General features: G+C 50.7%; 1 protein-coding gene across 2 annotated transcripts in view; it reads right to left on the bottom strand.

Annotated features, from left to right (window-relative positions):
* Positions 1-7,864: 7,864 nt before the first annotated feature.
* CHRDL2 (chordin like 2) overlaps positions 7,865-14,604 on the bottom strand; it is a 33,927-nt gene continuing 27,187 nt past the window's right edge. Inside the window, exons 9-12 of one of the 2 annotated variants that reach the window (XM_055422677.2) lie at positions 13,011-13,184; positions 12,136-12,190; positions 8,652-8,744; positions 7,865-8,009 (exon numbers count right to left, since the gene is read on the bottom strand). In XM_055422677.2, coding sequence (XP_055278652.1) covers positions 7,919-8,009; positions 8,652-8,744; positions 12,136-12,190; positions 13,011-13,184 — 413 coding nt within the window. In that variant the 3' untranslated portion in view covers positions 7,865-7,918. The remainder of the gene's footprint in view (positions 8,010-8,651; positions 8,745-12,135; positions 12,191-13,010; positions 13,185-14,604) is intronic. The other variant, XM_055422678.2, reaches the window with a different exon arrangement.

Raw genomic sequence — 14,604 nt, forward strand, 5'->3', positions numbered from 1 at the left:
GATGTGCATATCTTTTCAAATGAGTATTTTTGTTTCTTTGGGTAGATACCAAGAAGTGGAATTGTGGTTCGTATGGTAGTTCTGGTTTTAATTTTTGAGGAATCTCCATGCTGTTTTGCATAGCGACTGCACCAATTTATCATCCCACCAATAGTGCACGAAGGTCCAGTTTCCCCATATCCTTTCCAACACTCGTTGTTTGTCGTCTTTTTGATAATACCCATGCTGACAACTGCGAGGTGATATCTTATTGTGGTTTTGATTTGCTTTTCCCTGATAATTAGTGATGCTGAGCATCTTTTCATGTGTCTGCTGGCCATATGTCTATCTTCTTTGGAAAAAAAATGACTATTCAGATCCTCTGCTCATTTTTTAATTGTTTTTATTTTTTTAATGTAGAGTTATGTGAATTCTTTGTATATTTTGCATATTAACCCCTTATCAGATGTATCATTTGCAAATATCTTCTTCCATTCACTTAATCTGCCATTTCATTTTGTTGATAAATTCCTTTGGTGTACAAAAGCTTTTTAGTTTATTGTAGTCCAATTTGTTTATTTTTGCTTTTGTTTTCCTTGCCTGAGGAGACACATCCCTGAAATTATTGCTAAGACTGATGTCAGAATGTATACTGCCTATGTTTTCTAGGAGTTTTATGATTTCACATCTTACATTTAACTATTTAATCCATTTTACTTTATTTTTGAATATGGTATGAAAAAATAGTCCAGTTTGATTATTTTGCATGTAGCTCTCCAGTTTTCCCAGTACCATTTATTGAAGAGGATGTCTATTCCCCCTTGTACATTCTTGCCTACTTTATTGTATGCTAATTACCTATATAAGTGTGGGTTCATTCTCTCTATTCTGTTCCACTGATTTACGTTTTTGTTTTTGGTTACTGTAGCTCTGTAATACAGTCTGAAATCAGGAAGCACCATACCTCTAGCTTTGTTCTTCTTTCTCAGGATTGTTTTGTCTATTAAGCTTTTTGTATTTCAATACAAACTTCAGAACTGTTTGTAAAACAATTGTTTTTTAATGCTTGTGAATTCTGTGGGTCAGGAACTTGTATGGGACACAGTAGGAATGGTACATCTCTGCTCCATGAAGTCTGGTCCTCAACTGGGATGACTCAGTAACTGGGGGCTAGAGTCATCTGGAGTGGTCTTTATATCTGATGGTTGATACTGGTAGTTGGCTAGGAGGTCAGTTGGGGTTGTTGACTAAAGCATCTATGTATGACCTCCCCATGTGCTCTGGGCTTCCTCACAGTATGGTGGCCTCAGAGTAGTTGGACTTCTTTTTTAGAGTAAGTATCTTAGTAAACAGAAAAGTAGCTGTGTTGCTTTTCCTGGCCTAGCCTTGGAAGTCACCCAGAATAGTCTATTGGTTACAAATGAGTCACAGCCTACCATATGTAAGGGGAGGGGACATGGGCCGCACCTCTCAATGAGAGCAGTATAAAAGCACTTGTAGACATGTTAGACATGTTTTAAAACCACCAAAGACATGCAGGCTAGGGTATTTCCACCTAGTCTGTGTGTGTATGAGGCCCCCTCATACTTCAGGCAGAGCTGGATTGAGAAGAGAGGTGGACCAAGAGTTGGAACCTGGGGATTGCCCTTCCTGTGCTTCTATGTTCTGGCAAAGAATTCAGAGAAGTCAGAAATTTTAAAATTTGGCCTTCTGGGTCATTAAGAAATTATGTTTGTCAGAATAGGAAGATAGAAGATATTTAACAGTTTGTTTAGTTTGCTTTATAGCTTTTAAATATTTAGGATATGATAGGTAGGCTCCATTTGTATTCCTGGTTGGACCCTGCAAGTGAGAGGGGTGGTCTTTGTGATGGAGGTAGCAGCTATGGTGGTGGAAATGGTGGTGATGATGGTGAAAATTGTAGAGGTGATCATCTGAAGGCTCAACATTTATTGAACATTTATTATAGGTCAGTAGTCAACCACATCACATCACCATTTTCTTCACCATCATTATTTCCCTCATTTTCTTCTTTGAAAAGCATGTATTATGGGGGCTGTGTTAGGGGCTGGGGATGCAAAGATGACTGCAATGTGGTCTCTGGCTCAAAAGCTTAGGGACCAGTGGGATAAAGGCTCAGGAACAGATCTTTGCAATACAAAAGGTTGAATTACAGAAGAACGTACAATGCCGGGGGCAGCAGAGGGGACCAGGAGAGCTAGTCAGAGGAGGGCTTAAAATCTAAGCTGGGCCACTACAGGCAGAGAATAGGGAAAAGCATTCCAGAAGGTGGGAACAGCATGTTTAAGTTATGGAAGAGAGGACAGTAGTTTCAGAAAAGATAGCCTGGAAACAGGGGTTCCTTTTGACCCTGTGTGTGCTATCCATGCTCTTATTTGGGGAGGCTACTCCCCCAATCCAATCACAGGATCCTTCCTGATCACCCAAGATGGACCATTTGAGTCCTTCCCTAGGATCTTTCTACTGGAATTGGAAGGGAAGAGCCTTTGTGTCGGAGAAGGCAATGGCAAGCCACTCCAGTACTCTTGCCTAGAAAATCCCATGGATGGAGGAGCCTGGTAGGCTGTAATCCATGGGGTCGCTAAGGGTCGGACATGACTGAGCGACTTCACTTTCACTTTTCACTTTCACACAGTGGAGAAGGAAATGGCAACCCACTCCAGTGTTCTTGCCTGGAGAATCCCAGGGACAGGGGAGCCTGGTGGGCTTCCGTCTATGGGGTCACACAGAGTCGGACATGACTGAAGTGACTTAGCAGCAGCAGCAGCAGCAGCCTTTGTGTATATTATCTGATGGGGAGCTATCAGGATGCTGAACAGTTCACAGTATATCTGCTTCTTAAAAGAGTTGGTTGGAAAAGAAGTGCTGATATGCAGGGTGAAACAGAGAGAGAGAACACCCTGATGGTGTCGAAACCTGTGACCCAAGTCTTCCTAGAGCCCACGTTCATCCCAGCTTGATCAGATGAAGCAGCAAACTGGGCCCTGGGATGCAGCTGGGAGAAGAGGTGAGAGAATTGGAGCAGCAGGAGCCAGATCCCCAAGGGCTAGGAGAGGGAATTTCGATACTATTCTGACAAAGGGAAGATATTAAAGCAGGTGCTTAATGGAGGGGAGACAGGATGAGATCTGTGTTTTTAAAGATCATGCTGTTTTGATAGGCAAGACTTGCTAGGAAGGAGAAGGGGTGAAGAGGAGAGGCTGATGGCAGGGGGCTTGTGAGAAGACAGATTTCATCCTCACCCCAGATATCGTGGGCCAGAGGGAAGGGGCAGACTTTGGGGTCAGACCCTGTGGGTTCCAGTCATAGCCCCAGCTCTTCATTGCTCTTTGACTTTGGGCAAGTTATGTGGGCTCTGTTTTGTGCTGGGGATGGATAAATGTGGAGAGAGACATTAGATGTCATGTGGTCATTCAAACAGCCTTGAGCTGGGGGCCAGAGATCCTCGTCCCAGTTCCCATTAGAGAAGGTCATGGTTCAGGTGGTAAAGAATCTGCTTGCAATGTGGGAGATCTGGGTTCAATCCCTGGGTAGGGAAGATCCCCTGGAGAAAGGAATGGCAACCGATTCCAGTATTCTTGTCTAGGAAATCCCATGGACAGAAGAGCCTGGTGGGCCTTAGTCCATGGGATCACAAAGAGTCGGACATGACTGAGCAACTAACACTTTGAGGATAACTTCTGTGCGTAGAAACCCATGCCACCCCACCCCTTCCCAACCTCAGCCAACCTCCTAAGGCACTTTCTGTTCATCTTCCACAAACTGACCCAGCAGGAGAAGAAGGCCGGCAGTGGGTCTATTCCAGGGACCAGGGTGAGGAGAAGGAGGGTGGCCAGGCCTGCCCTGGAGAGAGATGCCATTGTGCCTGGTGGGGCTCCAGGCCTTCCCTTACCCCCAGGCCAGCCCCAAACCACAGGCCACGTCCTGTTTCTCAGAAATACTGCCATTTCCCAGAGCCCAGGGTTCGTGAGGGGACAAGGGGAGGTGGCTTCACAGTTGCTAGAGGAGAGGAGAGGAGGAGGGGGGAGCCTCTCCAGGAAACCTGGAGGCCAGGCTTGGCCTTATAACAGGATGATCAAGTTTGGAGGCCAGAAAGCCACGTGAGAAAGTTGAGTGGAGCAGAGGCTGTGCCTGTCCTAGCCCAAGACCTGGCCCTTCCAGTCCTCTGGGACCCTTCAGGTGCAGAATCCCAGACCTCACCCTGGAATCCACCCCCACAACCCCCACCATTTACTGATGTGTGATCTTGATTAGGTCACTTCCTCTCCCAGAAGTTTCTTCTTCTTCACTATGTAGTTGATAGTCTCCACCTCACTGGGTCATCCTGGGCATCAGATGAGACATTGGATTTGACCGTGCATGTGGGAAGGGATGTACATGCTTCATCCAGAGCCCAGGCTATGCCCAGCCTGGCCACCAAGCAGGTTGGCAGATCCCACGGGACTCCCGACAGCAGTCTTGGGGAGCACCTGGAGACCACTCCATCCTCCTCCCCGTCACACTCATGGGGAGCCCTGCCAGGGTTAGGCAGTGAGTTGGTGACTGAGGAAGAATGGAAAGTCACTATGGAATGGAAAGTGAAAGTGAAAGTCACTCAGTCGTGTCTGACTGTTTGTGACCCCATGGGCCGTACAGTCCATGGAATTCTCCAAGCCACAATACCGGAGTGGGTAGCTGTTCACTTCTCCAGGGGATCTTCCCAACCCAGGGATTGAACCCTGGTCTCTCACATTACAGGTGGATTCTTTACCAGCTGAGTCACCAGGGAAGCCCAAGAATATTGGATTGGGTGGCCTATCCCTTATGCAGGGGATCTTCTCGACCCAGGAATCGAACCGGGGTCCCCTGCATTGCAAGCAGATTCTTTACCAGCTGAGCTACCAGGGAAGCCCCTGGTCTGAATGGATCTTAACTTGTTCCTAAACCTTCCCTTCCTCCATCCTCACTTCTGTTTCTTCTACTTTTTCCTTTCCTGTGAGGTCTCCTCATCACCAAGACTTGCTTAAATCCTGTCTGAAAAACCCGCTTCTGCTATCTTATGTCTACTGCCAGCCACTGCCCTGCATCTCTCCCCTCTCTCACCTCTCAATCTGTTTCCTCGCCTCCCAGACACCGCCTCAGCCCCCCACAACCTGCTCCTGCCTCCCAGCTGCCCTGACGTGGCCCATTGCCATGGTCCCCAGAAGCCCCCTCTCCCTGTGAGAGCCCTTCCCAGGTCTCACTACTGGACTCAGCCACGCACTCTCCTGACTTCTTTCTCGCCTCCATGCGGTTCCTTTGCTGATGCCTGAGGGCTCTGTCCTAGTTCCTGTCTCTTTTCACTCCACAGCCTCTCCCAGGCCAGCATCTCCCATCTTCAGGTGTTAGTTACCACCTGCAGGCCAACAGCTCCCAAGTCTCTGTCTCTGGCCCAGCCTCCTTTCTAGACCACAAGATACCCAAAGGACTGGGGTTCTCGCCTGAGACTCAGCTCAGCTGAAACTCCTGGGTTCTCCCCTCAGCCACCCCAGACTGCCCGCTCTTCCTCAGCCTGACGTCCATCCCAGCCCCAGTGCCTCTCTCCTGCCCAGGCACTGTCCTCCCTTCCCTGGATCCCACAACAGCCTCCTACCTGGTCTCCATCTCACTCCTCCACCCCGCCCTTCACCAGCAGGCAGGGCCAGCTTTCTAAACCACAAACCTGACCGAAGCACTGAAACCCTTCCAGGGCTCTTTGCTGCCCTCAGGGTGATGCCAAAGCTTCTCGGCTTGGTATTCAGCCTCACCTCCCTCTGCTCTTTGCCTCACATTTTATTATCCAGCAACAGTGAACTGTTTGTGGTCCTCCCTGTAAGAAGCTGTTTTTCATCTCCCCGCAGCGGTCTCTTCCTGTGCCACTGTCCGCCTCCCTTTCCCTCCCTCCCCTCCACCTTTCCTTCTAACTCCTGCTTATCCTTCAGACCCATCTGGGCCGGGGCTGTGTTCCCCATGGCCCTGTGGTCACAGCCCTTGCACTCATGGTGCTGTAAAGACTCATCTCCTGCTCAAGATTTTGGCTCATTCAGGACAGGCAGGGAACCATGTTGGTTCCTTATATCGTGTTGGTCATCTAGCACAAGGCCTAGACCAGAGTAGCTCAGAAAGTGTTTTAAGAATGAATAAAGGGAAGGAAAAGACAGCTCAGAGTGATGTCAAACCCTGGGAGAGCTGCTTAGAGATTCTGAGTGTGTTGACACACTCAGAAAGCTCTGGACCAAAGTCAGGAGGTTCTCATGTGCTGAACATGCCTCCCACTGTGGGAACGATTTGGGGTGTATAGCACAATCTTCGAATAAGTCCATCAGAGAAACCAGGGAGGCAGTTGGCCTGCAATACCAGGACAAGTGTATGGGGAAGTCGTTCCTGTCCTGAGGCCCAGAGCTCACAGATGCCTGCCCCCAATCCCATTCTCCAGTGAGGGAAGGGGTCCCTGTGCTGGGAGGGGCAGGGGTAGGTTCCAGGAGGCAGGGGAATCTCCATTGAGTAGAAGACATCTGAGCTAGGCTGAAGGATGACCAGTTAATGGTGTTAACTGATTCCTAGGCTTTCAACTGAGGAGATTCAGAAGCCACCCCGGACTTCAAATTAACCCCACGTGGTGAGCAAGCAAGGCTGGAATGAGGAGTTTTCTCCAGGAGGGACAGGCAGAAGCTGGGAGGAGCTGGATGCATGATTCCAGGCATGTTCCTCAAACCCCGCTGTCTCAGAAAAGGCCCTGGGGAGTGGGCAGGGGGATTTTGGGGAGGATGATACCCCTCCCTGCTCAGTGAGGGCAGTGTTGGGAGGCAGCTTAACTGATTTCCCCAACCTCAGATGCCCAGGGACAAGACAGGGGCTCAGAGCAGAGCCAAGTGGCTGCAGGTGGCAAAATCCAGCTCACAGGCCACTTGACACCATCTCTCCATGGCTTCCCATTAGGTTTGGGGATGGGGGGTGACATGTGACTGCAGGATGAGAGCACAGGTCTGCGAGTCAGTAGGTCTGAGCTCTGGTCCTGGCTTCACCACTCATCACTGTGAGGCTTTGGGGAAGACACTGGGTGATCCTGAGCCTCTGTCTTCTCTCTAAAATGGGGGTAATTCCTATATTGTTCACCTTAAGTAGAATCATGGGCATTAAAACGTCTTTGAAAGGGAAAGGAACTGTACCCATGGGCAGGATAAATGACTGATGTTGTCTTTAATTGTAACTGTTAGGCCTTCTTCCCAGGCTGTGGTGCCAAGGTTGGCAATCTGACTGCCAAGTCTTGGAAAGCCTCTGAGGTGAGAATATTCGGGTTTATAACATTGGTCACGGTGGAACGGGAAGGAGTGCGCGCTTGGAGCAAGAGACCTGGCATACAATTCTGAATCTGCTACCACCCTGCTCTGTGGCTTCAGGCTAATTACTGCTTCTCCCTCAACTCTGTGTCCTCATTGTAAAGTGTAGCTGACGATCGTCAGGACCCCTGCACTATCTGCTGGGAAAGTACTTTGACGCTCTGTGCACACCCCTCGGCTGGCTGACTAGAGTCAGTCCCCCTCACTAGGCTCAGTGCCAAAGAGTTATGGAAGGGGGGCTGCCCACAAAAGCAGGAGGTGCTGTAGCTCGGGGGCTGGGGACAGCAGCAGCCCAGAGCAGGGGAGAGGCCACAATGGCAGACAAGGGCCTGGGTCAGAAGGCGGGGTGGGGGTGGGGTGGGTACTAGCCCTGGCTCTCAAAGCCACTCACTGTGAGGACTGGGGCCAACCTCTGCCCCTTCTGCACCTCAGTTCCCAGCCCTGTAAAATGGGGATAACCAGGCCAGCCTGTAGTCACTGTGAGAACACGCAGAGACTGGAAATGGACTCAACAGGGGTCATGCAACTTCTTATTTATTAATATATAACAACAAAAATGATAAGCTCACATCTGCAGCTGTTCAGATCTTTGTTATAAGGTCTTGGTCATTTTGTCTGGACTGGCTGTGACCTTCAGCTCCGGGGTCTGGGCTAGGAAGATGTTCCAGTGACCTGCATGGAGAAAAGAGGAAGAGTTGTGAGTGGGGCAGTATTTGTATGTGTAAGGCTGTGCTTGCGGTATGTGCGTGTGCATACATGTGCACAGCTGAGGCAGGGTGACCGGGGTGGGGAAACGTGGGACAAGGAGTAGCCTGGGTTTGAAGCCCACAGAGGGGAAGGAGAGGGGGACCCCGTTCTACCCCCATAATCCCAAAGGGTTCTGGCACAGGAGCCTGCCTTCAACCTGACACCTGTTGGTGACCTCCCCTCTGTGACTTCCTCTGCACCCACCTGGGTGGATCTTCCTCGGGGTGGTGGGGAGTAAGTTGGGGGCCTCTGTAGGAACGTGGTTAGGAGGTTTCAGTGGGAGAGGTTCCGGTAGAGGGACCACGCAGCACCAGGATTTAGGGGCTCAGAGTCCCCTCTGACAACCCTGTCTCCCTCGCCCCAAGACCAGATCCAGCTGGCTCTGCTTCACCTTCCCGCTCCCGAGCTCGCGAGCGCCTGAGTTGGGAAATCTCTGGCCCAGACACCCACTGGATTCCTGTGCCGGGAACTGACGTCTGTGGCTGACAGCACCCCCCTCCCGGCACCAGCAGCCTAGAGCTCCCCAGGAGGCCCAGCTTCTAGCCCGGCTCTCTTCCCAAGTCCCACCTTCGTGGGTGCCGGTGAGCAGCCGGAAGTTCTGTGCCTCTTTCTGGAAGTCTTGCTTCCTGACTTTCTTGATCTGAATCAAGTGGAAGATTCCTGAGGGCAAAGACAAGGGCATTAGCAGGAAAGGGAAGGTGTGTGGTCAGTGAAATGGGGTGTCTTAGACCCAGGACAGACCCAGTCACCTCCCTTCCCTCCCTTATTCTGACCAGACACCGAATCCTGTGGACTCAGTTTCCTAAATATTTTGAATCTGTCCACCATATCCCCCAGGGTCCCCCTTCCCCTCTGGGCCCCATTGTGTCTTACCTGGGTCACTACCCTAGACTTCTGACCTTTAACCCCACCTCTCTGTGATCCTGGCTGCAGGCATTGGAAAACAGGCTGTTACCCTGTCACCCCCTCCTTCCATGACCCTGCTCCTCTCACCGTCATCATCCTGAGCTCACACCCCTCACCTGTCAACAGCGCAGAGGGGCAAGGAGGGAAGAAGGGAGGGAGGGAGGGAAGCTGCCAGGCCTGTAGGGCCTGATCAGTCTTTTTTTTTTTTCTGGACATAGAACGTATGATAAAAATCAACAGGTGATTTGCTTCAGACACCAAAGCACTACAGGTGTCAGGGTTGGAGGCTCCCTTTCCACTCAAGGCTCAGTTCACCCCATCCCTTGTCTGCGCTCCAGCCCTAACCAGCTCCTTGAGGTCCCAGAAGGGTCATGCCTTCCCATTTGCCATCCCCTCTGCCAAACTCCATCTTCTGTTGCCCCAGGTGAACTCCTCCTCCTCCCAGCCTTACCTGGGAGGTCTTCCTGATTCTCCCTCCTCCCTTAAATAGTTATAATTTCCTCCTTGGGTTACCCACACCTCTTGGCTTCTGTTTGTGATTGCTCCTGTTGCGAATGTGCTATCATTGTGCCTGTTCTTGCCTCCTCCACCAGACTAGGAATGGAGAGGACTCTCTTCTTGGGTTCCCTGAACCTGGCCCACATTAGGCATGCTGAACGAATGAATGAACAAATCCCTGGATGGATGGATAAGCAAATATATGAGTACCCTGTCTAGGCCAGGCCCTGAGGGAGAATGAGGTATTAGCTGGATCTCCTGATGTTTGTATCCCCCGGGGAGCTGGCCACAGGCACCACACATGGTGCTACAGCCCTTAGCACTTGGGCTATGAGGTCGCACCAGCTGTTACCACCAGGGGCTGTGGCCAGAAAGAACAGATGCGACAGCAAGGCCTCTGCTAGGCCAGTACCACCCTCAAGAAAACCAAGAACTAGCCTTGCGTATGGGAATCCGGGTGGGATCCCACCTAGGGGCACAGACTGCTCTGGTCCTGGGACTGAACTCCAGGAAGCCGGGAATGCCCAGCGCTGTGCTCAGGCCCCCCACCCAGGTACCAGGGCTAGAATATGGGAGAGACTTGCTCCAGAGGCCCAGGCTGCATCACAAGTGTGAGATAGGGAGGGGTCCTGGTGCCCCAGACTGCCACCGCACAAACCCCCAAACACAAATTGGAGAAGTGACTGGGAAGAGGGAGGTCTCCATGCTGTCACTTGCAAAGTGTGATTGAAAGGTCTGGGCTCTTGGGCCTAGAAACAAGAGCTTGTCTGAGAGTCATGGTTGTGCCTTTTGACCTGTGAAGGGTGTGCCAGGCCTGAGAGTGGCTGGGCTCTGTGTGTCCCAGGCAGAGGTGTAGTTGTGGGTGAGTTCCAAGAGACAGGACAGGCTCGGCTTACTGAAGGACCTTCTCGAGCACAGCCATTCCCAGAATGGCAAGTGAACCACCTGTCTAGAGGTGGGGTTGGGCTGAGTGCAGTCAGGCGCTCGAGACCATCAGGGCGGCTAACAGAGGGACTTCCTTCCCTAGTGGGGGAGGAATTGAGAACCCTGAGGTCTCTTCTACTCTTGAAATGCTAGAATTGAAAAATCCTTAACGCTAAGCCAGTTCTCTGCTCAGACTCTGGGCCTGGAGCTGGCCCCACTCTGGTGTGGCCTCAGCCCAGTTTTCAGCTCACTTTGTCTCCAGGTCAGTTCTCCTCTTCTTCTCCTGGCCCCCAGGCCTGCTGTTCCCACTTGTCTGGGTGAGGAAACAGCAACAGTCCCCCACTGACAATTGGCCCGTGGGAGAGTTTGTTTTGACTTTCTCTGTCTGGGACAGGGAGGGAATGGAGGGTGTTGATGGCATATTTTAGTCACCCAGGGGCTTCGGAGGTGATAGGGTGGGTAGGTTTGCTAGTGAGAGGGTGGCAGGGCCTGGCATTGTCAAACTGAAGAGTCCTCTCCACTTCTTCCTTTTCACTGCACCCCCGGTAATGAGATTTGGCCTTGAGCTATGACGCCCCCATCTCCACCATCCTGCGCCTTTCTCAGGTCCTTCCCTAAAAGCATAAGGGCACCTTTGTGGAGGTGGCACTGGGGACAGTAAGACCTGGGTTTGAATCTTTACTGTTTAAACTGTGTGATTTTGAGCAAGTCATTTTACCTCTCAGACTCAGTTTTCTCATCTGCAAAATGGGGAATTAATACAATTCATACCCTTCCGGTTTCTTATGTCTGTGAACTGCAACACATTATACGTAGTACCTGCTACTCACCAGTCACAGAGCACATAAGCATGGGCTCTGGAGCCAGAGTTTGAGGATGTCGCTGCAGTGTGCCCCTCTTGCCTTTTTACATCCTGTCCAGCCCAGGCCCACCCTCCATGAAGGTTTCCCTGACCAATTCGACTCCCAGGGAGCTCCTGCAAGCCATGAGGGCCTGAGGACAGAGGCTTGGCCTGTTACTTTCTGTGGGGCCAGAGCCGGTGGGAGGAGGCCCAGCATGAACTTGCAACCCCACCTGTCCAGGGACTGATGGACCCCCAATGCTCAGAGCAACCATAAGCTTCCCCCTCAGCCTCTGGTCAAGTCCCCTCCCTGTTCTTGCTTACACACTTCTGTGACTGGAACTTGCTCCCTCCCTTCCACTGCAGGAAGACTTCAGGATGAGAAGGTGCTTCCTCTCACTAACAGAAACGTGCTTCTCTGCCATTCTAACCCAGCCAATGAGGTAGGATGAGAAGGATCCAGACATTTTTAGTACTTACTATGGGTCGGGGGTGGTACTTATGTCATTTCACTTAAGCCTCTCAAGCCCCTTCTCCCCCATTCACAGAAGAGAAATTTGAGGCCCAGAGAGGTCAAGTGATTGCCCAAGGCCACACAGCTAAGAAATGGCAGAGCCGGGATTCAAACCTAGTTCTGTCAGATTCCAAAGCCCCTGCGTGTTGTTTTGACCCTTGTGGTCACTCAGAGCACAACTGCTCCCTTTGCCTGGGGCAGTCCTTCAGAGCCATGAAGCCAGCGGTCCTGTTCCCCTGAGTCTTCTCTTCTCCAGGCTGAACACCTCCGCTTTCTTGGTCCATTCCTCCCACGACAGGGGGCAGAGTAGAGCAGGGAAAGAGCCGCATCTGACGTCACAAGACCTGGGCTCTAGCTCCTCCACTTACTGGCTGTGTGGCCTTGGGCCAGGTACTTCACCTCTCTGAGCCTCAGTTTCCTCATCTGTAAAATGGGGATAATAATACCTAACTCTCAGGATCGTTGAGGATCAAATGAGATGACGAACGTGAAAGCACTTTGTAAATTTCAAAGTGCTTCACACATTGGTTGTTATTGTCATTGTCATCATTCTTATTACCATTCCCTCTTCCACCCACCCTCCCCTCCACCTCCCCACTGCCAGCCAACCACATCAGTAGAGAAAAGTGACCTTAGAACTAATTCCCAGTTAAAGATTTAATTTGTTTTACTCTACCCAGGGGAGTTACATTTAACAAGAAGAGCCCCAAAGCGGAACTCTCGGCAATTCCCTTCTCTTAACCTTCAGCTGGTGATAGAAGCAGCCTGCTGAACCGGGTAAGTTTCTCACAGAATGAGAAGTAAGTCGACTTACCATAGAGGGATAGCATCCACCATAAAGGAAAGGCTAGATGAAACTAGCCTTGAGGATTTGAGGATGCTGTGAGGGCCCTCCTGCCTGAAAAGGTCTCTCCTCCCAGTCTGCTGAAATTCTACCAATGGACAGCTTTGTTTCATCTGGGTAGCATCACTCTGTCCTGGCTCCTCACAAAGTGTAACAACCCCTTTCCCCCAGGAGAGGGAGCACTTCAAGGCTCTGGCATCTCAGAGTGGGTGAGAGTATCACCACTGTCAGAGTCACTGTCTCCCTCTATCTTGGAATCTGGGACTCAGAGATGGAAGATGACCTGAGGCAGGTCTTCTTGGGTCAGAGGCAGTTAATCAATTCCCTAACACCTCTGGGAGGGGGTGGCTGGAGCTTAGGAAGGAGGACAGGCCAGAGTGGGAATGGGCCAGTGCTCACCTTTTACCAGCTTCCAGAGGTAGATCTCCACCTGCTCAGAGGCCTCACGCTCAAGGGCAAAGCGACGCAGGTTGTCCGGGCTTGGGGATACTGACGTGTGAACGAGAACTCGACCTGGCGCCTTCGGACACTTGGTGGCACCGATCTCACTGTGGCCTGGGTCTGCCTTGTCCTCTGGGAGAGACAAGGAGCTGTGAACGCTCTGTCTCCCCACTCCTGGTAGCCCAGGAAGAGGGACCACTGGGCTGACATCTCCCTCAGGGTCATTAGGGTCCTTGGGAAAGTTCTTGTGCCCCTGGGAAGACAAGGAGATTTCTGGGGAACAGAGAGGGGGCTCTCCCCTAGTCTCCTCCCATTGATTAGCCTGTCAGAAAACTTCTCACCCTTCAGGGCCCAGTTCACCTTCCACCTCCACCAGGCAGCCCACCTGGAACAGCTTAGTTCACCCTATATCCTCCCACCTATAGCTTGTTACCCTTCTCGCTTATGCCTCTCACTCATGCCCTTAGCTCCATGCTGCCTTGCATTGCCTTGTAGTTGTTTCATTTGGGTATGTTTTCTCTCTAAAATAAACCCACAGGGGAAAAGGCAGAAATCCTCTTCTTCAAGTCTTTTGAGTCACTCACATCACCAAACACAGGCTCACAATGAACACACACAGAAGGAAAGGTTTGGGAGAGGTTGAGGCGCTGATGGCAGTAATGATGATGGAATGTCATACGGAACAGGTGGTGATAACCATGATGATGGTGACTGTAGTGGTGGTGGTGGGGGGGTGGGGTGGGGGGTGGGGATGATGGGGATGGTGGTAATGTTTGTTTCTGGATCCAAATTGGATCCAGTCCTAAAGCCTTGACATGTTGGAATTTCAAGGACATTCCCAGAACTTTCCATGTATCAGTACTCCCTGATTGTCTTTCAGGGACTGAAGGACTAAATCCCTACACATCTCCCCACTTTCTAGACTCTTACTAGTTATGAAGACCTTTGAGGTGTCCAGCTAAAAGCTGTAAGCTGTCTCAATATCTTTAAGGGGAAATGGAGTAGGATCTGAGGGTGAGCCCAAGACCACATGTGTTTGTGAAGGAGCCCAGCAGCGAGCCACAGCCATTCTCATAGAGAATTCAAGAGAATTCCTGGGTGGTCCAGTGGTTAGGACTCTGTGTTTTCACTGTTGCCAGCCTGGGTTCAACTCTTGGTTGGGGAACTAAGATCCTACAAACTGTGCAGTGCAGCAAAAAAAAAAAAAAGAGAAAGAAATGTATTTTAAAATAAAGAAAGGAAAAAAAAGGAATTCCCTGACCGTCCAGTGGTTAGGACTCCACGCTTCCACTTCTGTGGGCCTGGGTTTGATCCCTGGTTGGAGAACTAAGATTTTGCAAGCTGCATGCATGGCCAAGGAAATAAAGAGAATTCAAGTTGAACCCTCATCTATCATGCCATCATGCTTCTCTCTCACCTTGCCCCTACTGTTTATTAATCTATGAGTGACTGTTATCCCTTATGTCTAGGTTTTGATTTGCAATTCATAAAGCACTTTCATCAACTCTATGTCTAAGGCTCAGATAAGTAAAGTAACCTGTCTTTGCCTAGA

The sequence above is a fragment of the Moschus berezovskii genome, chromosome 14 (assembly GCF_049115385.1).
Source record: "Moschus berezovskii isolate FMDL1 chromosome 14, NW_MosBer_1.0, whole genome shotgun sequence".
Taxonomy (NCBI): domain Eukaryota; kingdom Metazoa; phylum Chordata; class Mammalia; order Artiodactyla; family Moschidae; genus Moschus; species Moschus berezovskii.